This window comes from Apiospora aurea (assembly GCF_038362705.1).
Source record: "Apiospora aurea strain CBS 24483 chromosome Unknown utg000001l_segment0_segment0, whole genome shotgun sequence".
Classification (NCBI taxonomy): Eukaryota; Fungi; Ascomycota; class Sordariomycetes; order Amphisphaeriales; family Apiosporaceae; genus Apiospora; species Apiospora aurea.
Genome location: NW_027117388.1, coordinates 6056628 through 6081196, shown reverse-complemented (window position 1 = coordinate 6081196; position 24569 = coordinate 6056628). Strand labels below are relative to the sequence as shown.

General features: G+C 54.1%; 15 protein-coding genes across 15 annotated transcripts; 8 read left to right on the top strand and 7 right to left on the bottom strand.

The window, feature by feature from the left end:
• Positions 1-804: 804 nt before the first annotated feature.
• On the top strand, positions 805-1841 carry PG986_001841 (epoxide hydrolase 2; the record flags this gene model as incomplete). Its single annotated transcript, XM_066838063.1, has 2 exons — positions 805-1389; positions 1500-1841. The coding sequence occupies 2 exons, from the start codon at positions 805-807 to the stop codon at positions 1839-1841; spliced, it is 927 nt and encodes a 308-aa protein (XP_066706956.1).
• A 505-nt stretch (positions 1842-2346) lies between these two features.
• Positions 2347-2775, top strand: PG986_001840 (uncharacterized protein; the record flags this gene model as incomplete). The annotated part of the gene is made up of 1 exon (XM_066838062.1): positions 2347-2775. One exon carries the CDS (start codon positions 2347-2349, stop codon positions 2773-2775), a length of 429 nt encoding a protein of 142 aa, XP_066706955.1.
• Positions 2776-2826: 51 nt separating this feature from the next.
• Positions 2827-3237, top strand: PG986_001839 (uncharacterized protein; the record flags this gene model as incomplete). The annotated part of the gene is made up of 1 exon (XM_066838061.1): positions 2827-3237. The coding sequence occupies one exon, from the start codon at positions 2827-2829 to the stop codon at positions 3235-3237; it is 411 nt and encodes a 136-aa protein (XP_066706954.1).
• A 178-nt stretch (positions 3238-3415) lies between these two features.
• PG986_001838 (uncharacterized protein) lies at positions 3416-4380 on the bottom strand (the record flags this gene model as incomplete). The annotated part of the gene is made up of 4 exons (XM_066838060.1): positions 3416-3800; positions 3872-4105; positions 4193-4263; positions 4324-4380. 4 exons carry the CDS (start codon positions 4378-4380, stop codon positions 3416-3418), a joined length of 747 nt encoding a protein of 248 aa, XP_066706953.1.
• A 995-nt stretch (positions 4381-5375) lies between these two features.
• PG986_001837 (uncharacterized protein) lies at positions 5376-6148 on the bottom strand (the record flags this gene model as incomplete). The annotated part of the gene is made up of 3 exons (XM_066838059.1): positions 5376-5441; positions 5541-5960; positions 6047-6148. The coding sequence occupies 3 exons, from the start codon at positions 6146-6148 to the stop codon at positions 5376-5378; spliced, it is 588 nt and encodes a 195-aa protein (XP_066706952.1).
• A 1095-nt stretch (positions 6149-7243) lies between these two features.
• Positions 7244-7885, bottom strand: PG986_001836 (uncharacterized protein; the record flags this gene model as incomplete). Its single annotated transcript, XM_066838058.1, has 2 exons — positions 7244-7409; positions 7479-7885. The coding sequence occupies 2 exons, from the start codon at positions 7883-7885 to the stop codon at positions 7244-7246; spliced, it is 573 nt and encodes a 190-aa protein (XP_066706951.1).
• A 2332-nt stretch (positions 7886-10217) lies between these two features.
• Positions 10218-11419, bottom strand: PG986_001835 (uncharacterized protein; the record flags this gene model as incomplete). Its single annotated transcript, XM_066838057.1, has 5 exons — positions 10218-10363; positions 10453-10724; positions 10849-11052; positions 11223-11259; positions 11326-11419. The coding sequence occupies 5 exons, from the start codon at positions 11417-11419 to the stop codon at positions 10218-10220; spliced, it is 753 nt and encodes a 250-aa protein (XP_066706950.1).
• A 2804-nt stretch (positions 11420-14223) lies between these two features.
• Positions 14224-14880, top strand: PG986_001834 (uncharacterized protein; the record flags this gene model as incomplete). Its single annotated transcript, XM_066838056.1, has 1 exon — positions 14224-14880. The coding sequence occupies one exon, from the start codon at positions 14224-14226 to the stop codon at positions 14878-14880; it is 657 nt and encodes a 218-aa protein (XP_066706949.1).
• A 408-nt stretch (positions 14881-15288) lies between these two features.
• Positions 15289-17253, top strand: PG986_001833 (uncharacterized protein; the record flags this gene model as incomplete). Its single annotated transcript, XM_066838055.1, has 3 exons — positions 15289-15319; positions 15373-15678; positions 15776-17253. 3 exons carry the CDS (start codon positions 15289-15291, stop codon positions 17251-17253), a joined length of 1815 nt encoding a protein of 604 aa, XP_066706948.1.
• Positions 17254-17467: 214 nt separating this feature from the next.
• PG986_001832 (copper transporter-like protein) lies at positions 17468-18118 on the bottom strand (the record flags this gene model as incomplete). Its single annotated transcript, XM_066838054.1, has 1 exon — positions 17468-18118. The coding sequence occupies one exon, from the start codon at positions 18116-18118 to the stop codon at positions 17468-17470; it is 651 nt and encodes a 216-aa protein (XP_066706947.1).
• A 96-nt stretch (positions 18119-18214) lies between these two features.
• PG986_001831 (uncharacterized protein) lies at positions 18215-18475 on the top strand (the record flags this gene model as incomplete). Its single annotated transcript, XM_066838053.1, has 1 exon — positions 18215-18475. The coding sequence occupies one exon, from the start codon at positions 18215-18217 to the stop codon at positions 18473-18475; it is 261 nt and encodes an 86-aa protein (XP_066706946.1).
• Positions 18476-19692: 1217 nt separating this feature from the next.
• Positions 19693-20737, top strand: PG986_001830 (uncharacterized protein; the record flags this gene model as incomplete). The annotated part of the gene is made up of 3 exons (XM_066838052.1): positions 19693-19866; positions 19941-20190; positions 20274-20737. The coding sequence occupies 3 exons, from the start codon at positions 19693-19695 to the stop codon at positions 20735-20737; spliced, it is 888 nt and encodes a 295-aa protein (XP_066706945.1).
• A 250-nt stretch (positions 20738-20987) lies between these two features.
• Positions 20988-21863, bottom strand: PG986_001829 (uncharacterized protein; the record flags this gene model as incomplete). Its single annotated transcript, XM_066838051.1, is given in 3 exon segments — positions 20988-21209; positions 21224-21722; positions 21799-21863. The coding sequence occupies 3 exon segments, from the start codon at positions 21861-21863 to the stop codon at positions 20988-20990; spliced, it is 786 nt and encodes a 261-aa protein (XP_066706944.1).
• Positions 21864-22994: 1131 nt separating this feature from the next.
• PG986_001828 (uncharacterized protein) lies at positions 22995-23240 on the top strand (the record flags this gene model as incomplete). The annotated part of the gene is made up of 1 exon (XM_066838050.1): positions 22995-23240. The coding sequence occupies one exon, from the start codon at positions 22995-22997 to the stop codon at positions 23238-23240; it is 246 nt and encodes an 81-aa protein (XP_066706943.1).
• A 77-nt stretch (positions 23241-23317) lies between these two features.
• On the bottom strand, positions 23318-24508 carry PG986_001827 (uncharacterized protein; the record flags this gene model as incomplete). Its single annotated transcript, XM_066838049.1, has 2 exons — positions 23318-23903; positions 23991-24508. 2 exons carry the CDS (start codon positions 24506-24508, stop codon positions 23318-23320), a joined length of 1104 nt encoding a protein of 367 aa, XP_066706942.1.
• Positions 24509-24569: the final 61 nt, after the last annotated feature.

The following is a 24569-nucleotide window of genomic DNA, read 5'->3' as shown; positions in this document are numbered from 1 at the left end:
TATAACATTATAAAACGAGCTATATTTACCCTAATAAATTCATTTAATTTTATACCTTAACTTTATATTTTCACTTAATTTTAATACTATTTCTATATAAAATCGGTATATTATTGCCATTTTCCGTTAATTTTATATAAAACTAGTAAGATATTTAATTTAGGTGGGAAAACGAGCAAAAGGCGGGGGCGCGAAGGGGGGAGGGCGCCAGAAGGGGTTGCATCTTACGGTGGTTCTTATTTGAGATCCCAAATCTCTGGTAATCATAGAGTTGCCCTGATCTTGAGGATGTCTAGGACTTAGTCGAAGTAGGTATAGCTTCCGTCAAAGGTATTAGTCGGGAATCACGACTCCGAGAATCCCCTTCCAAAAAGCCGCACGATGCCGCCTTCAAGCCTGGACCCCTGTAACACCCACCCACACCCACATCTTCGCAGATCGTCCGCTAGATAACCGGGTCTTGTGAGCGATGAGAATCCACATCCGCCGTAGCCGTTGGCATACGGACATGGCCAACAGCTGTCCAGGTCCGAAAGTCCGCTTCTTGCCAAGTGGTTAGCGGGGGGCGGCAGAGTCGGTATCGGGCCGCTCCATCACCTGTAGGGGTTTCCCATTGGTCTATCGTGATCATGAGCCCACACCCGCTCGCTCGGATCGCTGGACTTGCGTCAAACGTCTGATCTGTGATTAGTCAGACTACGTGTCTTCCAAGAACTCTATCCAACCCCTTCCCCTTCTTCGAGTACGGGTGTTGCCAAATGTAGTGATACCTGTTACGCGGCTGTGGTCTTTGACATACAGAAAATGCATCAGCCCAATATCGCTCAGACCGCAGCAGCAGCAGCAGCAGCAGTAGCAGGAGGGATGAAAGGGTTCACGACCGGGGACGGTACGAATTACGTCTACGACTATTCCCCCGCCGCCAACGAAACCCTGTCGACGTTCCTGCTCCTCCATGGCTACCCCTCGTCCTGCCACAGCTGGCGGCATCAGCTGGCCGCCCTCGCGCAGCTGGGATACGGCGTGCTGGCGCCGGACCTGCTCGGCATGGGCGACAGCGACAAGCCCACCCACGTCGAAGCGTACCGCTCGAAGCGCATCAGCGGACACCTGACCGAGCTGCTGGACCACGAGTCGCTCGGCGGCGGCGGCAGGAAAGTCATCGGCGTCGGCCACGACTGGGGAGTCGCCGCCTTGTCCAAGGTAGCCGTCTGGTATCCCGACAGGTTCTCGGGCCTCGTCTTCCTCAACTCGGCCTACTTCCCGCCGGGTGTCTTCTTTGATTTGGATGCGATCAATCGTAAGACGCTCGGGACGCTGGGGTACGCGCGGTACGGGTATTGGTACTTTTTCAACTCTTTCGACGCGGGGCCCCTGATCAGCGAGAAGGTTGGTAACATTTCACTGTGTTCCCGCGTTGAAATTACCATGGCCAAGAGAAACGGAGAGGAGGGAAGGGAAGGGAAGGAACAGGAACAAAGACTGACAATGAACGGCAGCTTAAATCTTTCTTCCATCTACTCTACCATACCGACGCAGCCCAGTGGGGCCAAAACTTCGCCAACATCGGCTCCGCCCGCGCCTGGCTCCAGGCCAACAAGACGCAGCCGCTTCCCGCGTGGCTGACGGAGGAAGACAAGGCGCGGTGGCTGCATCTCTACAGCCAGCCCAACGCGGCCGAGGCGTCCCTGAGCTACTACCGCGCCGTCATGCGGGGCATCTTCGACGAGGACGAGGACGGACTCCGCGACGAGGACAGGGTGCTCAAGGTGCCCGTCGTCGCCATCCAGGCCGCCAAGGACCAGGTTTCCACCGCCGAGGACATGACGGCCGTCACGTAGCCGTGGGCTACCAACGGTTACACGGAGTACTTGCTAGATGCCGGGCATTGGGTTATGCTGGAGCAGAAAGAGCAAGTCACCTCGATCCTGGTGGAGTTTGCCAAGTCACTCTCAGCCTAGCAATGGGTTTCATAAAAGCCCATTAGGGGCCAGCAGGCATCGAACAGCCCAGCCGAAGCACCTGGGCAAACAGTCCTCCGCAAGAACAAAGGGGTTGTGAATCCAATAATTGGTGTGGTACCAACACAATACTCTGTGTAAACAAAGGAAGCGATGCTCGAAGCCTGAGCATTGTAAGTATTTGAAAGCTATTGTGAGAAAACACTCATCGTGCCGCTGAACAGTCACAGAGAAATCCGGTATACTTGGCTCTAGTATATAGTACCCATCGCTGGTATGGCTTCCATTGCGTGTCAGACAACCCGATTAGCATCACCGTTTCTCTCTCATTAATACCATACCAACCCTTGCCCCAACTCCTACACTCACCCTGCTATCCATAAACATGGCTTCCGGTAAGTCCAACGCCATTCTGTCCCTCATCTCCCAAGTGGCTGGAGGGGCAACCGTCCGCGCCCGGGTCGATGATCTCATCAGGTACGTGAACATTCCGAAAGACGTGCTCTCTAGCGAGCCTAGACTAACAGACGGTGACGATCCCAAGATCTTGAACCTCGACTATCCTGCCGGCGTCAAGTGCCTCGAGGTATACCGGGGTTTTGTTGAACTGACCATCCGCCCCCTGCAGCTCGAGCTCAAGGGCATCGAGGGGATCTGGTATCCCGTGTCGCTCGACTACGACACCTTCGAAGACGTGGTTCCCCTGCCGGGCAAGTCCGCGGAGCCCAGCGACCGCGTTTGCACGGTTAAGCATCGACAACTAAAGAGCTACGGCAAAATGGTCATGAAGATCGCCGAGCTGCCCGCGAACTGACCAGCCCCCAATGGTGGACTCTTCTCCAGCAAGGCCAGTCTGGAAACCGAGATGGCCCGAGAGATTCGGATGCATCGAGACGTCGTAGAGACGGGACTCGGTATAACTCCCGCCATCTTCGGCCTGGTGACGGAGAAGGGGCGGGGCGTCATCGGATTCGTCATGGAGTACATCGAAGGGGCGCGCAGCTTCGACGAGCTCAACTGGGAGGAAAAATACCGGATGACGGATGAAGAAAAAAAGGGTTGTCGGGACGTGCTACAGAAGCTGCACGAGAAGGGATTCTTGCACGGTGATATCCACCCCGGCAACCTTCTTCGTCGCCCAGATGGCAGTGTTGTCCTGATTGACTTCCAGGCCACAAGTCGGGTCAATAGCGAGGGAAATGTGGAGGGGTTTGCCGTAGCATCGCAGACCAATGAGCGTCAGATGAGTTTGGAGTCGTGGTTGGCCACATGGTAGTTGTGGTTCCCGAGCTACATTAATCTTAGCGTAATCGGAACACTGGGGAGCCAGAGGTTTGATACAGGTAACTGTGAATAAATCATCTGGCAGAAGCTGGATCATGTGGTGTGATGTAAACACTGTGCTATCACTCCGGTGGTATGACATCCCTGAGCAAGCAAGGGCAACATACAAACTAGTAGTCGCAGATATAATCATCATCATAGCCACCATCATCGTAGTAGCCATCGTCATCATAGCCGCCATCGTCGCAGAAGCCATCGTCGCAGAAGCCATCGTCTCCATATCCGTCGGCATCATAGCTACCAGCATCGTGGCCACAAGTATCATAACCACCATCATAATAGCCATCGTCATGTCCATAGGCTGTGCCGCCTTCGTCGTCGTCCGGGACATCATCGCGTCCATAGTCGACGGCATTGTCGAAACCACGATAGCCTGGCGCGTCATAACTATTGCGGACGTTACCTGCCTGACGGTAGCCTTCTTCGACCCTGTCTTCATCGCGCGACGTCGGCGGGTAATTGGTATTGGACGGAGCACGCTCCATCGAGGGAAGCCTAGAGGTTGGTCAGAGAACAGACAAATGTACCAGGTGGGATTCCCATGAACGCACGCAATTTCCTCGTACCATAGACCTAGAGAGTCATTGGGAGTTGAGACTTGGCCGTCCGAACGACCGTCTCTGGGTGACGAACGACGATAAGGCGAAGCATTGCGAGAGACCGAAGTGGATGGGTGCGCCGAGGAATCGCCGCGACCCGCTTGGTCGCTAGTACCAGGTCGGACATTGTCGGCTGAGACGTAGCAACGGCCGTTGGGAGCTGTGTAGATGCTTCGGCCTCGACCGTTGTCGTAGTACGTGCTGCCGTCAGGGTTCCGATAGTAGTAGCCGCCATCTCTATGAAAGTGTCAGTAGCTTGAGGTAGCCCAGATTGGCTTCAATGCATACCAGTTCGAGTAGTGATAGTTGTTGTGGTTGGGTACGGAGCTTCCGTAATCGCGGTGGCAGTAATGGTTGCCCTGCAAGTCAGGTTAGCGAGTCTAGTCATTCGTACTCAATTCGATGCCATGGAATTTTACCTGGCTGTTGACACCAGATGAAGTGATCCTGTAAGCTGGGTGGTTTTGGTAGGGCATCTTGGTTGCAGCGGCCAAAGTCGACCAGTGACCACGCAATGGCAGAGAAGCAAGTAGCGCGTTGAACTGGGAAGAGAAGGAGTGGCAAAGGAAGAAAAGAAGCCGAAATTGGGAGGTCGAGTCACTGGTTTCAGTCGTGGACGACATCAACTGAGGCAAAATTTATATCGGCAATGTGAGCCTGACCAGAGTAGGCTGGGTCAAAGAAGCCAGGATTGATGAAAGCAAACGGAACTCCAAATGCACAAGAAGTGGATGTCTGGCCAACTTGGTGCCTTCCACGCTACGACGCGGTTGCCGGCATTCTTTTATCCTTCTCTGGACCCTGGAACCGTTGTTAAAAACACGCTCATCTACTTGAACTACAGGCAGCAGGAGACAAACAGCTCGCCAGCCAAACTTTCCAGGAAAAAGCCACATCCCATGAAATATCACGAGTGTAGCCGCAGCATCCACATGCAACCACGCGTGCCAAGAAGTACTGAGTTGTAACTTCCATGAACAGGGAGATAGGCTCAACTCGTACAGTTCTGATTGGGTAAGCTTATTTTCACCCCCCTGTAGTCCTCATCTCATATCACAGCGTGGTGTATAGATGCCAAACATCGTTGTCACCTTCGTGTCGAGTTCTTGATAATGTGAAGAAAGAAAACCGCAGAGTTCATAAATGAGTTTATCTACATAGCTTGAGGTACTAATACATGAAGAAACAAATATAGCCACCCTTCAAAGACAACAGCATGGGACGAGAGTCGCCAGACTGATGCCTCTCTATGTCATCCGCCCCATTCCCTTCCTCCCAAAACCGCAAAAACCTCGATCGATTGAAACAAGTGGCCCACGCGAAGACAGCCAAAGAAAGAGCAAAGCAGAAGAGAAATAGGACAATGTCGTGTATCATCGTTTCGTAATTTGACAGGCTGTAAATGAGAGAAACGCCAAGTCATGGTGGGCCCAATCACAATGTTCAGGTATATGGACGCAGATCTAAACTCTTAGGCGCAGGCGAGGTCGCCGGTGGCCTGGTCGAAGGTGCAAGCGTTGGTGTTGCGATAAGCAAGCTGTTCATTGAATCGTATCAGTCAGTATTCACTATGGGATTCTTCGCAGCAGAAATGATTGGAGCGAACTAGGGGGTGTTCCAAGAGGGGGTCACGCACGTTCTGGTATCCACCGTCGCTGTGGGTGTAGAAGGTGTTGGGCGCCTTCATGTAGAGGCAGTCGTAGTTAGTCTTGAGGGCGCCGAGCTTGAACGAGACGCTCGTCTTGCCGTCGGTGTTCTCGGGGTTCGAGACGCTGTAGTCCTTGTTGTAACAGGCCGCGGCGACGTACTTGGTCGCGTCCGGGTTGTTGTCCATCATGGCCTTGGTCGTGGCCTGGGTGAAGTCCTGCCGCGCCTGGTCCCAGTTGCTGATGTCCTTGACCAGCGCCGTCGCGGCGTTGACGGCCCGCGTCGTGAGGTCCACGACGATGGCCGTGCCGGCCGTGGTGACGATGGTCGTGAGGATCTCGCGCTTCTGGATGTCGACGCCGCCGTTGTCGCTGTCGCGCTTCTCTTGAGCTTGGCCGTCCCCGGAAGGCTGGAGTAGAATTAGCATTGGGTTTTAGAATAGGGGAAGAGGGAGGCTGGGCCAAGTGTTTCGAGGCCCTGACTTGGGCAACTTACAGTAACAGCCCGGGAAAGTTGCGGGAGGCGAATGACAAGAGCGTTGGCCGAAGACGAGGCAACGAGAACAGTGGTAAGAGCGGTGGTGATGGAGAACTGCATCTTGACGAAGTGAATGAACTAAGTAAATTGGTTTGGAAGCTTGAAAGTTTGAAAGAATGTGTTGGAATATTGAAATGAGCGAATATTCGTTTGTGTAGTTGTGGAAGAGAAGACTGGATGCAGAGGAAAAAAAAGAACATATTATTTGAGGCATGAAGGTCAGTCTCTTATAGAAGCTGGAGAGGCAGTTCAGGGGCACAAGAGTTCAGCGTCGTGAAAGTGCTTCTTACTCATCTCGTTGAAGTCGTCGTTGGGTCATGGGGCATGATCGAATAGATTCAACTCAAACTATATTACCAAGCTGACCATTTCGGCAAACCCGGTAAACTGGGAGCAAAATCAATCAAGACTCAAAACCCAGAATGCCAACAACTGGTCGTTTGTTCCACTATAAACGGCTGATCGCCACGTGCGTCTATATTTAGCTACGGAAGGCCCTTTGAGAAAAGAGGCTGACTGAATATATTTGGGTTCGTCCGTGCAAACTGGATGCATACGCCTGGAGAAGAAGCGGGGGGGGAATGTTTCGTCTGAAAGATCTTCAGGGTCCTTGGCTACAGCTTGGGGCTGAGGGCAGATCGGTATAAGGTGCATCCCGGTTCGACGGACCGATTGGGTCATATTGAGTTTGCCGATCCGCGTCTATCGGCTTCTTTGGGATGCATATATCGCATGAAGTAATGCCAGTCTCCATTTGTCCGTGACCATTCCTATCATGCAAGTAGTCGAGAAAACCAGCAATTATCAATGCACGAGTTTTTGTCTAGTTTCAGGGGTTCAGGCGGGACTTGTCAACAGTGTTTAGCTATACTATACTCGCAACCGTTTTTGGCACCAGTCAGGCTCCGTTCTCAATTTCTCGTGTCAAGCAAGCTTTATGGGAACGCGGGAGAGTCGGGCACAGTAAGTGGCTTGTCCAAGCGAGGACGATGTATTAATGTGTTCGCAGATGCGACAAGTGATTGCTCAGTGCCTGCTCTAGGTATCTAAGGAACGTCGACGTTATAATTAAAGATGCCAGCAGCAATATCCAAAATCGGTATGTTATCTTGTTCATTAAGTCGTAAAGTTCGTTTCCCGTCGCACACCATCACTTCAAGCCACGGCTGCCATCTGGTAGGGTGTCATGGAGACTGTCGAGGGCGCACACTTCACCTCTCGGTCCGAGTAGACATCACCAAGCTTCCAGTTAGGGTTCGTGGTGGTCTCGTCGGTGCAATCCAGAGTCAAGTTGACAGAGCCCCAGGCGGTGAAACGAGAACTGACGTCATGGGTTAGCACTGGTGCCAACTATAACAATCACGCGAATAGGGGAGGGGGGCCAACTTACGGCCACTGGGGGTCCTCATCGCTGCAGACCCAGGTCTGGTTGACGTTGAGCTGGCCGTTGGGACGGCTGAAGTCGAATGTGGTCTGGGTAGTGGTACCGTTGGGGCCACCCGTGCACGAGTACGGGATGTTGCCGTAGAAGAAGTCGCTCAGCTGGCTGCTGTCGGCGCTGCATTGCACGTCGTACAGCAGGGCCGGGTTGGACAGGCTGAAGTTGACATATCCCCAGCTGTTTTGGTGGGACGGCGTCGAGAAGATGTACGACGCGTGGTAGTCGAAGTTCTTGACCTCCCAGGCAAAGCCGTGGAAGGCGGCGGCGCTGCAGCCTTTGTTGTCGTCCCGTCTACCAATGGGCGAGGCAGCTGCCAAAGGCAGGAGGGCGGCCAGGGCAATGACGAAGGACTGCATTTTGCTACAGGTGTGTAGGGGAAAGAGAGATGCTGCAGATATCTGATGAAGAGCAAGGGCTTAAAGAGTACGTGTGTAGGTCGCAAAGGCGATGATGGCTGGAAGCGTCGGGTAGATAGTGATTGGAGTTGGAGTGGTCGCTGGAATACGTCAATGCGAATCGTGGGGACAAAGACCCAGATTATATAGCGAAGACACAGGCCTGAGTGTTGAGTGACAAAGTGCCCGCTTGCCCCCAGCCCACTTCCCCGAGCGATCGGCCCATCGCCCACCAATTTTCCCTACTATTTCGGAACTAACGACGTGGGAAGAACAAACAGCCGGCGGTGGGATACGGACGGGAGTGACGTCGAGCTTGGCGATCTTGGGCCCCGCCAGAGCTCGTATTGGCTTGGCAGAGGGACGAGAGAGAGAGAGGGAGGAGGGACCTCACCTTTCAGCCCTTTGCTGAGAGCTGAAGCGCCTGCATTCCTGGGCTTTTCCTGGTGTGGTGGGGAGAGGCGGCATAAGGTTTCTGTGCCGCCAGCCGAGCGGAGGGTTTCCAGAGACAGGTCGAGAGAAGGACGCCAAGCCGTGAAAAGCACGGTTTGCTAAGCTGAAAGATCTGGAACTGCCGGACGAGCCAGCCAATGGCTGATGTGCGCCATCCTATTTAGCGATGGGTAGCGTGCGCTGCCGTCCGCCTTGGGCGCAACTTTACTGCTGGCCTAGCCACTCCCCGCGCCGAGGGAACGTTACACGGCCAACATTCTTGCTGACGTTCGACCCGCTTGTGCCTCTCGCGGCCCAACCCATACGAGTTCACGGGCAGTTTCTTTGTCATCCGGAGCACGAACACGGCGTCCTCCTGTCGACGCCTCTGATTCACTTTTCTATTCTTAGTCTCGTAATGGTCAGCCAGGTGACTTCTCGACCGGGCCGATCAGGACCGGAGGTCTCATCGCTCATCAACCTTCGCTGACCGCTTCGGTGGCTGGGGTACGTGCAGCAACATGCAACCCGTCGTCGAATGTTGGGCCTATTGCCAGCGCACCCACTCGGCCAGCCGCCTCGACCTCGACGGCAACACCGAGTGCTCCGATGCAACCACTGCTGCAAACGCGATCTTGCATCTCTATTTTACGCATTGGCTAGGTATGTAGCTAGCTGACGAGATACGGCGCCACGTCGTTTCCAGATCCGCTGCAACGTTGACACCTCGCTACCGCATTGACTCCAGTATGCAAAGGCCTCGGATTCGCCCTAGGATCAGACAAGCAATGCTGCATGCCATATTCTCGACTCGGTCAGCGGAGGCCATCGCGATGATATTGTGGTGCCTGGTGCCTGGCCCGATGTTTGGGGAGCGGTGCGGGGTCTCGTCGTTTGCTTCCGACGCAGGTCCGACGACGATACAGTCAGTCGGAAAGCCTAGGCAAAAAAAAAGTTCATTGGCTTCTATCCACCCTCTCGAGCGCAACGCAAGACTTGCGAAAACTGAAGCGCTCTTCCCTGTCGTCCCTGACTCGGCCAGGCACCTACTCCCGCACCCACGTCATGGCCGATTGCAGTCTCAGATGGCGCTGCAGAGCCGCTACCCGCAACAGCGCAGAGCTGATTCAGTGGCTTTAATTGAGTTCCGCGCGGTCAATCTGTCGTGGTAATGGATTTGACGGGGCACCTCATACATAGATGCGCAGCTGTGGTCGGTCTTCCACACGTGGCGATAAAATCTCCGGGCTTCTACCACTACTTACAAACACGAAATACATATTCTCGGACCTTACTGAAGGGGGATGTCATGCCAGGTCAGCTGAAGGGGAAGCCCAGCAGATTAATCGGAGGTGCCGCAAGCAGTGAAGAGCCCTATGCTATGGCCTTATGCATGATCCCGCCTGGGTCAAGGCTGCAAGGTTGAGAGAGAGAGGCTGGGCCTTCCTTCCAGGGTCCTCACCAGCTCCACCCGGTAGAGTTGACCCTAGCCCGACCCGTCTCTGAGTTTATTTTTTCTATGCAACGGCTACTCGTAGTAGAGCTCCTCCACATCTGCACTTGGTCGTCTGCACCTGACGAGACTGCCGGCCGATGCCCGTCTCCGTGAACAAAAAGTCTTTCACTCGGCTGCAATGACCCTGAGAGACGGGAACGTACATGTCGGGTAGTTTATCACGTTTCCCGACCACGGATGCAACCGGTATCGTGTACATACAGAGGCGTTGGCAGGTTCTTGTTGTATTGAAGAAGAGCTAGCACACATATCACGCGAGCGGATTATATCACCGGCGCACTACCGCTTGGTGTTGCCCAATTACCCGAATGCAGCAATATCGCCCGAATGAGCGTTCGTGCTTGCCTAGCCATGCATTCCACGCCGAGCCAGCGTGCGTATGTCGAGGTCCGTCTCGTTGTAAAGCTTGCCCATGACATTCTGCAGCTCGACAAAAGTGACGAGAGGCTCCGGTCTCTGCCAGCCCAGCTTGGTGGGAAGCCTTTCGTTCTCTACCCCAAAAGTCAGCAAACACACTAGCTAGCCTAAACCTGTCTTCGTCGTTGTTGATTACGGCGAGGTGGGGGGATGAGTGATTTACCGAACAGGTATTCCACTACGTTCTTGCGTGCCGTGTGGTTCTCCCGGTCCCCGAGGATGATGAGATACGCGGCTGCCTCGCCCAGACTGAAGCCCACGCCGAGCGGGCTCAGACTGTACTCCGGGTTCGTCGCGTTGGAGGTCCGGATGCGCGCCTGCCGGGCCTGGGCCGCCATCGTGACGTTGATGACGGGACCGTGCCAGTAAGACTGGGTCTCGGCAAAGGTTTTGGCATCGAACACGTCTTGAGGGCCGGAATGGGCATCTTGGCGGCTGTTTATGACGCATCATGGAAATGGTTAACCAATGAAAAGGTATCCAAATAGGACGAAAGAGAAGGAAGGTATGCTCAAATTTGTGCCTGCGGCAAAGGATGGATAATGCTGACCCTTCTTACCTGAAACTGGCATCATGCTCTAGGATATTGTGTCGGCTCAAGTCCGCGAGCGAGTAGGCCGTTGCGTTTGGTACTGGGTTCGTTGTGATGGCGTTGTCGAAGAGGAACTGGCCGAGATCCTCGTCGATATTCAAAGCGTCGAGGAGCGCCTTCTTGGTGATGGCGACATCAATGTTCTTACCATCGTGTGGAAGATAAGCATGACTGTTGCATGTTCCCTGATTAGGTATGTACAATCATTCGTTTCACCAAGCAATCGTTCGTTGCTTCGGTAATACCGGAGCAAGAAAATCGTGTCTCAGACTTGGAGACCTCGCTGCATGGCAGCAAGGTCACACAACGGGGCAAACAGAACAGACGGAATGTTGGTTTACTTTGCCAGGCTGTTCAACATGGGGCATGGCCCTCGTACTAATATGGAAAGTCAGTCACTCGTTTGCCAGGTCGTCCGACGTGAGAAGAAGAGGTTTGTATCACCATCGCCAGGTCCAGGGGGTGTCCAATGAAGATGGGGATGCGCATAGCCAAGTGTGGCTACCCAAAGGGCGATGATGATTGTAAAGAATTTCATTTTGGTCTCTTCCAAGAAAATCATTATCGATTTGGTATACGGGAAAGAATATATGGTAGTTTACTTTGCATTATCAAAGCAAGAATGGGAGCTGGTAATATATACCCATCAAAAACACGAGTCTTTCCAGTCAGCCTCGAGTATATGCACCTGAGATGTGACAGGATGGTTCAGATAGCTGAAGCTATACGAGCGTTGATTCTGCTGCCTAATGTAACCCGCTCCCCAGTCAAAAAGAAATTGCCTGATTGCGTATGCCGAGTCGGGCGGTCTGGTTTGCGCCACGAGGTACGGCACGACGCAAAGCTTCTTTAGCCAATAGCATAGCTAGATAGACTATCGTTTGTGATAGGGGCGTCAATGCTTGAACAGCTAGGACTATCAAATTTGTATGGAAACAAATCACTCATTTCCTCCAGCTACTACTCGGGAGGCAGGCAGACTACGATGCATCGCAGAGGTTAGGGGTAAAGCGTCCAATGTGCAAGGTCGGCCAATGAGATCTTGGGGATACGTAATCCGAAACCACAGCCGTTGAAGCTGCTGCGCCTTGAAGCATATGATGTATATATATGCATACGAGCATCATCTGGCTTCGTTGCGTTCCATGTTATTGGCGGGCCATTGCGGAGTCGACGCCACGCAATCTCGTTCCCCGTATCCCAAGGAACTTTTCGTCTGGGCCGAGGTGGTGATCCCCTTACCCGAAACGGAAGTTGCTGGTCAATTGTAGATGGTGACTGGGCTGACGCAAACTCTTGGCGAACGTTCGGGAAAGAAATTCGGCCCCGAGGGCTGAGCACCGTAAACGAACGCCGACGAATGGTCTATCTCTCAAAGCCTTGGCCATATGCAGCAAAGAAGAGCCTCAATTCTGTGGACTGAGTCCAGATGGTGGTATTCATGAAAGGCGACCCTCTCTGGTCAAAACGGAATCGTGCCCTGGTAGATAATCAGTTTCAAGGTTCCCCTTTAACTGAGATTGCCCTTAATTGCATATTTCGAGGCCATTTGCTGACCGAAATCTCCCAATATAACTGCCGGGAGCTCCATTCTGGACTGTCCCTCCTTTATTGAGTACGAAACTATTTTAATCGCGCAGCCCAGGGCAAGAATCGCGAGCCCGTGCCATTATTCTTACACACCCTCTTGCTTTCAAGTATTTGCTGCTGCTAGCGGTGGTTCCGTCTACCGGGTATCATATCATTGGGCAAATGCCTTTCCCTGTTCTGGGTGACATCCAAAAGATGTCACATTGTCACCTTGTCACCTTGCGAAATGGTAGTAATCCTAGGGGTGTGTTGTGACGTGATCAAGTGAGAGTAGCTCCTTTGAATTGTACCCATGTTTCTCAAATCCGACCCTTGCTAGCTTACGCTGATAGAGGACATATTCCAGATCCAACAATCCATAAGGAGTTATGGCAGTATGTCCGCCTTGCACCTTGTTTAACTGTTCATTAAGTCCAAAGGGGAGTCGGAATCCCTGAGACTTTCGACGTGGCCTTGATGCCATGGGCTTTCGCCCGGTCGAAGTAGGCCGCTCCATCGGGTAGTGGATTAGGTACCAGCATATATCAGTCATCGATACCCCCTCGATGACCGATATCAGAAGATCAAAAACGCGGGGTGATGAAGCTCAGGTTTATCCCAGAATATATATTTGGTGTAAGGCTGGACTACTATATTCCCAATGAACATGGACCATGTCTTCGAAAGAGGCACTCTCAACGTCAAGGTGAGTCAACCGATCCCAATTGTCCCCTGAGAATCCAAAATCTGCCGCGTCGTCTCGTCTGTTGGCGGGTCTTTGCAGCGCAAACAGCTGCCGTTTGCTCCACCTGTCTGCCCGGCCCTTCCTTCCCAACAACAATTGACTGATTGCACCCAGCTTCCACCTTCTGTATTTGATTTCTAATTACAGAACTCTATTCCAAGAAACAGGAACTTAACAGGACTCAAGTCCGATGTGGTGTAGTGGCTAACATTCGAGTTTCTCGTTCTCGGGCCTAGGGTTCGATTCCCTGCATCGGAGTAATTTCTCTTTTTGCCTCCCTTTCCCATCATTTTGAGGCACATTCACTCGACATTTTTGCTTCACATCGACTAGCCGATATATTGCCTCTCAAATTCCACTCCCATTCCGATATCAAAACCATCACAGCCAGAATTCCCGCTCTTTCTTGCTTGGAGCTGGCTTTCAACATCCCACCCCAACCAAAGTCCCACTGCAGAGACCAACATCAACCCTCACGTGCTTCCAATATCATAGCAATAGGGAAGGCATTGGTACGTCTCCCATGGCGTTTTTCAGGTGGTTTATATGGGAGCGCTGCACGTGTGAACATCTCCAGTCTATTTCAAACCCTGTTCTTGCACGAGAATTACGGTCTTAACGCCATAGTGAATCGCTCTTCATGTAGATGCATGCTCGAATTGAAAATTTGCAAAACGTATACGCATCCTCGAGGCTTCGGGTATGTTGACTCACAGAATAATTTAGCTTTTTTGTACCAAAGGGTGGCCCGATTTGTCGCCAAACCTTGGTTGCGGAAGCAATGATACTTCACACCTATTCCTATTCGCACGCAGGCTATCTCCGGTAGCCGAGGAATACGGTTATAACGCAATGCAATCGACAGATAGAACGGAATAATAACGAATAAATCATCATACCCCTTTGGTATTTTGAGACTTGACTGCCAGCAATCAATCACCTCAGCAAAATCATATTCAGTGGCATCAGCACTGGGCAATATCTAACACTGAGCCAACCTACCTTTGCCTACAAGCCAACCTGACGCAATGTACAGTCTATGGAAAGCAACCAGTCGAGCCGTCGCCACCTACGCGAGCTCGCGGTCAACATGGGTCGGTTCCCAAAGGTGGGGGAAACGAGCTCAGACTATCAACTACTTGCGGCACCGTGGGCAGGCCCTGTTCGAAGCCTGCCATGGAAGAGTGGAGGACCTGACCGAGGCGATCCTCGAGGAGCAACTCGATCGCCTCCTCGACGTCGAAGACGAGGCCGAGTTCGAGCTACGGGCCGACCGCCTCGCAGGCATGTTCGCGTTCCGCTTCGCCGTCATGCGGCTCGCGACCGAGGTCCTGCGCGACGATATGCACGACTACAAGATCGGCCTTCCCGGCGGCTCCCCTTGCATCGGCTGGGACGAGTCGGCATGGCAGCGGTCGACGGCGGAGTTCCAGGGCCTCGAGAACTACGCGCGGCGCGTGGCGCTGGTGGAGAGTCTGATGGAGGACGCCCACCTCACCGAGATGAGCCCTCCTTTTCGCCCGGGCCTGGGCCAGGGGTGGTTGTTCCGGCGTCCCGTGCGCTATCTGGCCGCCGCGCTTATCGGATCCGATATCCCTGCCCAGGAGCTGTGGTTGATCGTCAGGAACCTATCCAAGGCTTGTCGTGCGAGAGCCATGGGGGAATGCATTGCTGATGAGGAGTAGGAGAACGATTACGAGAACGTGAAAGCGGCCGATTCCGACGAGGAAGGCAATAGTCGTCAGGGCGTTTCGGAGTATCGGAACAAGAGTAGGTTGCTTCTGAGAAAGAAGCAGTGAATGCCCTCATGACGTTCCAATGAATATGCTAGGGATCCAGAAAATTTCAATCAGTTCAATCAATTAATGCGACGAGGCGTGACATGAAAGAAGACAAGTTGACGTCCAAGGTCAGACAAATGATGGGCGGGGAACATCGGCAACGTAATTAAAGCCCAATCAAGTCCAGCTTGGCGGCTGACAAAACTTACAGCTACACTCTACACTGCCTCCAAGGCTCTTCACTTGCGCAATCCAAACTTCATTTCCCATTGAATCGTGAGATTAGAGAAACATCAACCGCAATATCTCAAGATGACCACAGCCGTCAAGATACGGAGCTCTCGTGAGTCAGCCAAGCGCGGATTGCCAATCGCAACGAGTTAACGTTGGTCCCAGGCGGATGTTGGACTTGCCGGCTCCGGCGGAAGAAATGTGACGAAGGCAAACCGATTTGTTCCGAGTGCAGCACTCTGGAACTCACCTGCCACTTCAGCGACGCCAAGCCGGATTGGATGGACGGCGGCGAGCGTGAAAAGCAGATGGCCCAAGAGTTCAAGCAGATGGTCAAAGACCAAGCCACTAAGCGTCGCGAAAGGAAATGGGCACAGATGGAAGACGCCGCAGCCCTGCCTATCACCGTAGCTGACAGGCCCAGTCCGCCGAAGCAGGCATCAGTGGATGTCGACCACACACTCGCATATGGTATGGCCAACCTAATGGATATGGATTCTGGCGAAGAACACCACCAATATGCCCCTGGAAGCGGTAGTGACAGGTCCTCCATGACACCCGCTACTAGTGTATCAGACGTGGCCAATCATCTGGACCGGCAGCCCTCACAGGACCGCAAAGTTTCCTTACTCGCGTTCGAGTGGCCACACGAACCAAAGCGACAGCGATGACGACCGCGATGAAGACGAAGCCGACCGGGAGCTGAACCAAGCCATGCTGTATATTGACTACGTCTTCCCTTTCCTGTCCCCGTTCTACCGGCCCCAGTTGTCCGAAAGCGGGCGCGGATGGCTATTGGTGCTGTTGATGAAGAACAAAGCGCTCTTCCACACAGCGTTGAGCCTGGCCTCGTATTTCACCGCCGTGGTTATGGCGGACTGGGATCCCGGCCGCCACGAGGACTGCAAGGCGCACAACTGGAGTGAGCTCCAGAAGCAACAGGGTCTCGGCATCAAGGCGCTGCAGCGAGACCTCGAGCGCGTCAACGAACGCGGAGTCGCGCGCTCGCTTAAGAGCAGCGTGCACTGCCTCGAGAGCATCGTGCAGGCGCTCTACTTCGAGGTCGCTGTGGCCAATACGCAGAACTGGCAGGTGCATCTCGACGGCGCATCGGTGCTCTTTGGACAGATTATCCAAACGCATGCGAATGTAGGGGAGAAGCCTTGGTTCTCTGTGCTTGCGAGCATGAGTCCCGGTAATTTGGCTAAAGATTTGGGCAATGGTCGGCATCCATGGGCGCCAAGCCAGGCTGCTTTCCGCTTTATGACGGCCAGCCTGATATGGAACGACATCATTGCGTCGACCGCCCTCGAGCGTGCCCCGAGTTTGCAACAGTTCCACGCCGAGCTCTTGGAGGGACCCAACCCAGCGTTACAGACTGAGGAGTTTGTGGGACGCCCGAACTGGGTTGTCTTGCTCATCTCGGAGATCGCCGCTCTGGATGCGTGGAAGAAGGGGATGAAGGCCTCCGGCTTGTTCTGCATTATCGACCTCGTGCAACGTGCCTCGATCATCGAGCAACGTCTGCAATCAGGAATCGCAGAGTTAGACCATTCACCTATAGATTACCCGACCAATCGCGCGGACCGACTGACTGGCGAGGCATTTGCCGCGCTGGGTGTTGAGGCGCTCCACGATTTCGACAAGCTGCACACCACGCCGTCGCACTCCCTGAGCGCCAAGATCTGGGCGCAGGCAGCTATGATCTACTTGAGAGTCGTTGTCTCGGGGCTCCAGCCCTGCCAGCCCGAGATTCGGGCCAGCGTCGCCCACATCATCTCCTTGTTCCGTGCCCTGCCGAGTCCGCTCTGTCTGCGGACCTTGGTCTGGCCGTACGCAGTGGCGGGCTGCCTCGCCACGCCGGATGAGGAACCATTCTTCCGTGAGCTCGTTAACGCCATGGGGGTCTTACAGATATTCGGAGCCGTCAAAGAGGCGTTCAGTGTGATGAGCACGGTTTGGGAACACCGTGCCTGTACCAATCCCGATACGTGGGATATAGCATCCTGTTTCAAGGTGTTAGGCCACACCTCTCTGCTTGTATGATGCAAGAAGCCGTTCTGGGTGTGGTTCTCAATGGTGCATCGGCAACGCATGACATAAATCCAGCAGAACATGCTGCCTATCTACACATTAAGAATCTAAGTAAAGAAACTGGCTACTACTTATACATTAGAAGGGAGAGCCCAGTTGAGCTCTTCAATAACGGGTATCGTCTAAAAGCTAAAAAAAAGTACGGTTATCGCAGCACCCATCTGTCCTACCCATGGCACCCTGTGGCCTCACCCGACGATTCTCCCGGTCGCTCAAGCGATGAGCTACCAATCCTTTCCCACCGCAGAAGAAAAAAGCCAAGAAATCCACCTATGATGATGCAGATGATGATATAGCCGTTGTAATACATAGCCATCAACATGATCCAGTAGCCGACAGCGAACTGCATCGTGTGAATGAGGGCCCGGATCGCCTGCTGTTTGACACTGGGCAGAAATGCCGACGCGAAAGGTTGGTTGGCCCCAGCCAACAGCGGTTGCGCCTGGGACATCAAACCACCGGACTGTCTCGGGACTAGGCTGGAAGGCCGCTCATCAACGCCCACATCTTGGGATCTTGTACCGCTTGAGGATGGTGCGGGCCCGCTGGCCCTTCTTGTGCCCGGAGGGTGAGCCGCCTGTCCCTCCTCCGCCGCCGAATTGGCACCGCCGGCACGGTCCACGGCCATTCCGACTGCTCGCAGTTGGTGGGCGCGGTATATGTGGTTGTCGTAGAACTTGGCGACCCGTCGGAGGAATTCGAGAAAGATGACCATGAGGATGATGCCGATACATAGGCCCGCGAAACCACCGTCTGATTTGATCTGCCATTGCTCCGAGAGGAAGCAGGTGCCGACCGTATTCCAGTTCCAAAGCATCTAGAGACGGGTCAGCTATCGTATTGCCCTTCGGGTTTCTTCAACATGGGATAAATGGGATCGATGGGGTTTCTTACATTGATTCTGCATCCACCCATGGACATGGTCATTGTCGTGCTCGTTTCGGCTCCGTCTAACGCCATTGCTGTCATGGTGGACTGTGTGGCTGTCACGCCTGATGATGCGGACGTGGGGCTGGTCGTGAGATTCCCATGCGCCGTCGACGTTGCCGTCGCGGGCATGGGGCCCGGCATGCTCATGCCGGGCATGGACATTGGCATAGAATCCATTCTGGCTTGGTGGGCAAGCAGCAAGAGGAACGAACGGACGGACGGACGGGTCGGAGCGCGGCTTTGAGAGACTGGGATGGGGCGGTTATCTTAGAGTGAGACGGTGGGCGGCCGTCTTCTTTGTGAGGCAGGCCATGTATGAATTCCTCGAGGGGGAGGTGGCGTGCGGACAAAGAGATTCGACTGGGAGACTTCTTGGTCTTGGTCCTGCTGCTGTTGGCTTCAAAGAAGCTGACGTGGAAGGCTGGATGCATTGTGTTCCAATGACGGGAAGGCCGACATTGGTGCTCTTACGCTGCGGTTGCTGGCTGTAATCGCCATGATCAGTAATGCAAACGATCAGTAAACTATATCACTATATATTTGAGCCGAGGTTTGGCTCACTACCGCACCATGTAATTACATTATGGATGCCATCAGCCAGTTACTCGAGGGCAAAGGGATCTTGACAAGACGATGGACTAACCGGTGCCACTCCCAAAACAGCCAGCTTCTAACCAAGAGTTGTTGGGCGTGGTAACACCAAAGAATCTAAAAATAGCACCTTAAACGTCCTTTTGGGTGTATATTGATTGATTGAGTAAACGATTGGGGTTTGCGTGTATCTGCGAACGATGGCAATATCACTCATCACAGCTTTTGGTGCTACATCTGGGCAGTTCGGAGTCATGCTATAGGCGCTCCTGGCTCCTGTCCGGGACCCAATTGGATTGCGAAGACCACCTAGGTTAAAGACCGCTTCATAATGTTGGGCAATTAATCCCGAGATGGCAAATATCCAAACGGCATTCTAAGTTGACGCGTCTGCGCATCCAGTCAGACCCTTCAAATGCCTGGGCCTGGAATCGTTTGCGATGTCCCAGGGAAACAAACGACCCGCTGATTGTCAGATCGCCGAGGCATTGGCAGTCGGAGATAATCCCTACAGGGCATACCCCCTGGCGAGAACCCTGCAAAGAGGCCCCCGCGGAAGCTAATCGCTAGAAAGCCCCAGCGAGACCCAATCAGCGCCATGGTTTACTCATCCGAGCTGCGCCGAGGGTCCACGACGGGCCATTCGGGATGAGCTGACATGGCATGTTGAAACTTCACCTCCAGGTAAAACATCTGTAGGTTGGTTGATAAGCTCCCGAAAGTGCGGAAGTGTGTGCGCATATGCAGTGTGCGCCCGTGTAAGTGTGAGGGGAAGGAAAGCAAGCAACTTTCCAGCTGGTCGCTCTTGCTTTCAATATAAATAACCATTCGCCCAACCCCCTCCCCCTACTTGGGAAATCATCACCCACAATGGCCAACCAAGGTCTTCTCAGCAGACCTCTGCTCCTCGTTATCCCCGTTCTCATCGGACTATTCCTCACGAGGTCACCGTACATGATGGCGAACGTAGCCCCCTCTGCCTCCAAGCCATGGGCTGATGGCCCAATCAAGCTCGTCGCAACGCCGCAATACGAGACCAAGAAGGTAGGCAGGCCACCTCGGCGTCCGGCATCCATTTGGAGTCGCACGCAGTTGCTTACCATGGTGCTTTGACGCAGACTGATATCTTCACCACCGGCGCAACCCACATGGCTTTGGTTCACAACTCGATCCTCCGCGGCTACAACTCCATCTACCAGCAAGCAGCCCATGTCAAGCCCGCCGACTACAGCGACTTCATCGGATACTGCCTGACCTGGCACAAGTTCGTGGTGTCGCATCACGATGACGAGGAGGAGACCCTCTTCACTGCCGTCGCGAAAGTCCTCGACGACAAGACTATCTGGGAGGGAACATTGAAGGAGCATGGTATGTAGATTTCCTACCACTTTCCCCTTGCATCTTTGCCTGTCTGTTGGTTCCCGCGAAGCTCACCCAAATGGCAATCACAGAGGCGTTCCTCGGTGGACTGGCCGAGTTCCACAAGTACCTGACGTCGCTGGCGTCGCCCGCCGACTTCTCGGGCACCGAGCTGCTGCGCATCATGTCGACCTTCCAAGAGTCCTTCGACGAGCACTTCCACTCCGAGATCTCCACGATCGCCGCGCTGGCCGAACACCCCAAGGCGCCCAAGGAAGGGTCCGCCGAGGAGGCCGAGACGCGGGCCCTCTTCAAGAGCTGGGGCAAGGCGACCGTGTCCAAGGCCGGCACCCTCGATGTCGTGCCGTTCTTCTTGCTCAACCTCGACGGCACGGTGGAGGATGGCATGTGGGCCAGCTGGCCGCCCATGCCCGCCCCGATCAAATGGGGTCTGGAGAATCTCGCGGGCTCCTGGCACTCCGGGTGGTGGAAGTTCAGCAGCTGTGCCGGTGGCAGTCCCAGAGAACTGTACGCCTTGCAGTCTGCCTCGAGCTAAAGAAAAGCGCGCGACTCATCCCTGTACTTCTCCTATAATATGCCCGTTCGGTCGGGCTGTACTCTACCTGGACATTGCTGGCGAATTGATTGCCAAAGAGATTGGACAGTATCCGTTTTGTCAGGGATGTAATGAAGGATTTTGGTATCACGACTTGACGAATATATATACACAACAGAAATCTAGCATGTCTCCTGCCTGATTCCAATCAAGGAGATTTTAGCACCGCTTCTCCCGCGCTTGCCTTCTTCTATACCGTCCAGCGTCTCATCAAGGTCGATGCGTAGTAGATGGCCATGGTGATAATGGCGAGCATGAAGACCCAAGAAAGTAGCCCGGCGACGATGTGTTCACGGTAAACTTTGCGCGCGTCGGATTTGTTGTTGTTGTGTGGGAACGGCTGGTCCGGCACAGGCACGCCGAGGATCTTGCAAAGGGGCTCCCAGCCCTCGCTGACGTTGTACCAGAAGAGCTTCTCGGGGGCACGACCTGCCGGAGGTGGTCCTCGTGCTTCTGCTTGGTGCCCTCCATGATCTTGTCGTCGCCGTAGCGCCAGATCATGATCTGCTGGAAGCGCACGCGCCAGAGGCCGTAGATCTGCGACTTGCGCAGCCACAGGACGACGAGGGGCAGGTACCAGGTGCCCATCATGGCGTTGAGGTACTGCATGCTCCGCCACCAGGACTCCTGGCTGCGGGTGGTGCAGATGACGAGGGCGTCCGGGTAGACGCGCATGAGCTCGGGCGTGAGCGTCGCGGCGGGGCAGTCCATGGTGGCGACGTAGCCCTCGAGCATGGACGAGAGGAGGTAGTCGAGCTTCTTCTCGTCCGAGAAGGAGCGGCAGCGGGGCGCGAGCTCCATGATGTCCACCCAGGTCCGCTGGTGGTGCATGGGGCCGCCGAGCGACTGGATGCCCGAGTCGTGGACGGGGCCGTCCAGCAGGATGGACAGCGCTTCGTTGAGGGTCTTGGTGCCCGTTCGCGACCTGGATTGGCGACGGGTTAGCGGAGGGGGAGCGCAAAACAAGCAATGATGCTGCGTAATGGATGACTCTCACTTACATTCCGGCCCCGATGACTCGAAACTTGGTGCCTTCCGGCCCAGGTTGTGACGGCGACTGGCCCATCTTGACACAATCTCCGCAGCTGATTATACCGCCTTTATTCAGTCCTGTCCTCTCAGTCAAGCCCTTTCAAAGTCGCTGGCAGGTTTTTCTTCCTCTTCATTTCTGAGTCCGGGTTGAGTTGCAGTCCGCCAGATGACGTCCTTGCTATATATAGCCCCAGTCTGGCACATTGCCCAGGTGTGGCAGATGATAGCGATGGCAGCAACTCCATTTACAGCGAGGATCTGCAGATGTAGTGCCAAGAGATAAAGCCCATGAACTTGATACGTGGTTTTCCAGTTGGACAGCATCTGGGAACGGGGGGTTCTGAAGCAAAGCCGACCTGCGGCTAAAGGCTCTCCGTACCAATTGCTGTCCTCCGTCGGGACATCCAAGGGTCCTCTCCCTCTTCCGGGCTACCGCGTTAAGAAAAGCGCATCGCACAGCATCATGTTGCCATCCACTTCCCGTCCTGCAACCGACTAGGACACAAACGTTGGCGTCGTCCGATTGCCAAGCCGGCTGAAGAGACCAAAGTTTCAATGCAGGTACGCAGATCTCTGCGCCCCCTGCTCTCTCAACATATGTACCTCCATTCTTCCTCTTCTACTGCCCTGTGATCCCAATCCGGGTCAACTATCAGCGAGACTGATTGAAGTAATGCACAGCACGTGTACGGAATGAGGCACGGCGGGCAGCCGAGCGTAATCAACGAAGGGATCCGGGAATATAGATTGATATCGCACCACCTCCATTGTGCCGGATTCCGATTTAATTAAGGACGTGCCACTCTGTCCCCCACGAGATCGTTTGGAGGTGGTTTATACCTCCCGCCCTTTTGGTGGACATTTGCATACATGATCGACGGCCACCTTCTTTTGCGTATACGTGTCTACACGTATCACACGATATGTCAGTCCGGGGAGCGAGGTTGGCTGGAAAAAGTAAATCCCCTTCACTCGCATGATCCTACCGCAGACCAACTATGTTTATCCTGGAGAGCGACGTATTATTCTCCCCTACAATGAAAAAAAACGGCGTTGGCAGATACCCTGTTCAACAGCGCCCCATGATTTCACCAGGCCCCTTTTCTTGTTTGCTTTGATCGCCATGGCTGCTGTCGAAATGCGCCGACTGGGTAGATAGATCATCATGGCCGCGATGTCCTCTTCAAGTGAAGCAACGCGATCTGCCGTCCACCCACGCTCCGGCGTCTCCATGGCCGGGCACTGGGCGGCCTACCAGCTGGGGCTGACGCACGGTATTGCTCCAGAAGCCGTGTCGGCGGTCAGAGCCGAAGCTTCAAGGGCGGCGCTGAGCCAGGTCGTCGTCGTCGCCGACGCCGCGGTAGGGGTATTCGCCACCTTTTGTCGTCGTAACCGACATCCAAATGGGTAACTACTTAGCAATCAACAAAACTGACGAGCTGGGTACATAAACCTAGTCTATTACACCTATTTAGGTAGACTATATCTTCATCTGATCTTTTTTAAGCGCGGTAGCCGTATCAGCCCGCACTCCATGGGTTGACTTCGCGGGCGTGGAGGATCGCCAGGCTCCCACCCATCCTCATCGTACCTTATGCCATCCCACCCCGGGTCAGTAGAGTACCGAGGCCATCCACGCGCACGAATCTTGAAGGGGGGCCGGATGTCTGCAATATCCTTCCACACTCCAGGCCGTGAGGGGCTCGCCGGTATGTCGACGGTGAGGATGGAAGCCAGCCGGCTATCAAAGACGTAAGGATTGACCGCGGGAACTGATCTCAGCAAACAGGCATCCTCGTTTGGGAACGTTTCGAGCCACAGGTAGACGGACACTAGGCTCCGCGCCTCCGGGAGTGCCTGGCATGAAGCCTGCCACAAGGACATAGTGGCTTTGGCTTCCTCGGAGCTTATCACTATCTTGCTGGTTCTAATGGGAAGCCGGATCGATAGATTGAATCGCTTGATCTCATCAACAATGGGCGACCGTCTGGCAACAAGAAAGCTGTGCAGTGTGGCAGCATCATGGATGACAAAGGTTAACGCCTTGTAGATTGACTTGCGGCACTCAAGATGTCTGCAGACAAATCAGTACAGGAATTTGCATGTAGGAAGGGGAGGAGGGGGAGGCCCAAAGTCGGACCGAGAAATGTACCGGACTTACATCCTGCGGCAAACCAGCATCATTGGCAGGAAGGGGCTTCTCTGGCAGGGTCTCGCTAGATCGTTGACGGCGGTTTGATGCGCTTCTTGACATTTCCAATGGTTGCACCAAGCGGAGTTCAGTCGCTCATCCCAGACTACATCCCTTTCAATCTCATCGGAAGTGAGTCTGGCGATCGCCTCCTGCCTTTCATCGAGTGCAGTGTGGTCGCTGATGCAAGCCCAGTGCGAGAACCGAGTGATGGGCACCTCGGGGACAATTTCGCGCCGCGGGTACGCGTACGAACGCGTCTGCTTGGGGCCCCAGTCCTTGTCGACTAGGATGTGCTGCTCGAGACCAGCGTCGCGCCATAGAAACCCGTATATCGCATTTCTCAACTCGATAGGCAGTTTGGACAAGAAGAGCGACGTGCCCTGCTCGTCTGCCTCTGAAGCAAGCGCATCCAGGTCCGGGAATGGCTGTTCTCCTGCGGGGTGAAGGTCACCACATTCTGGGTCTGCCTGCCCACTTGTACGCATGATTGGGGGTGGACGTCCTGGAGTGAAGATGCGTTTTTGTTCTTGGGCGCTGTATGGGCGA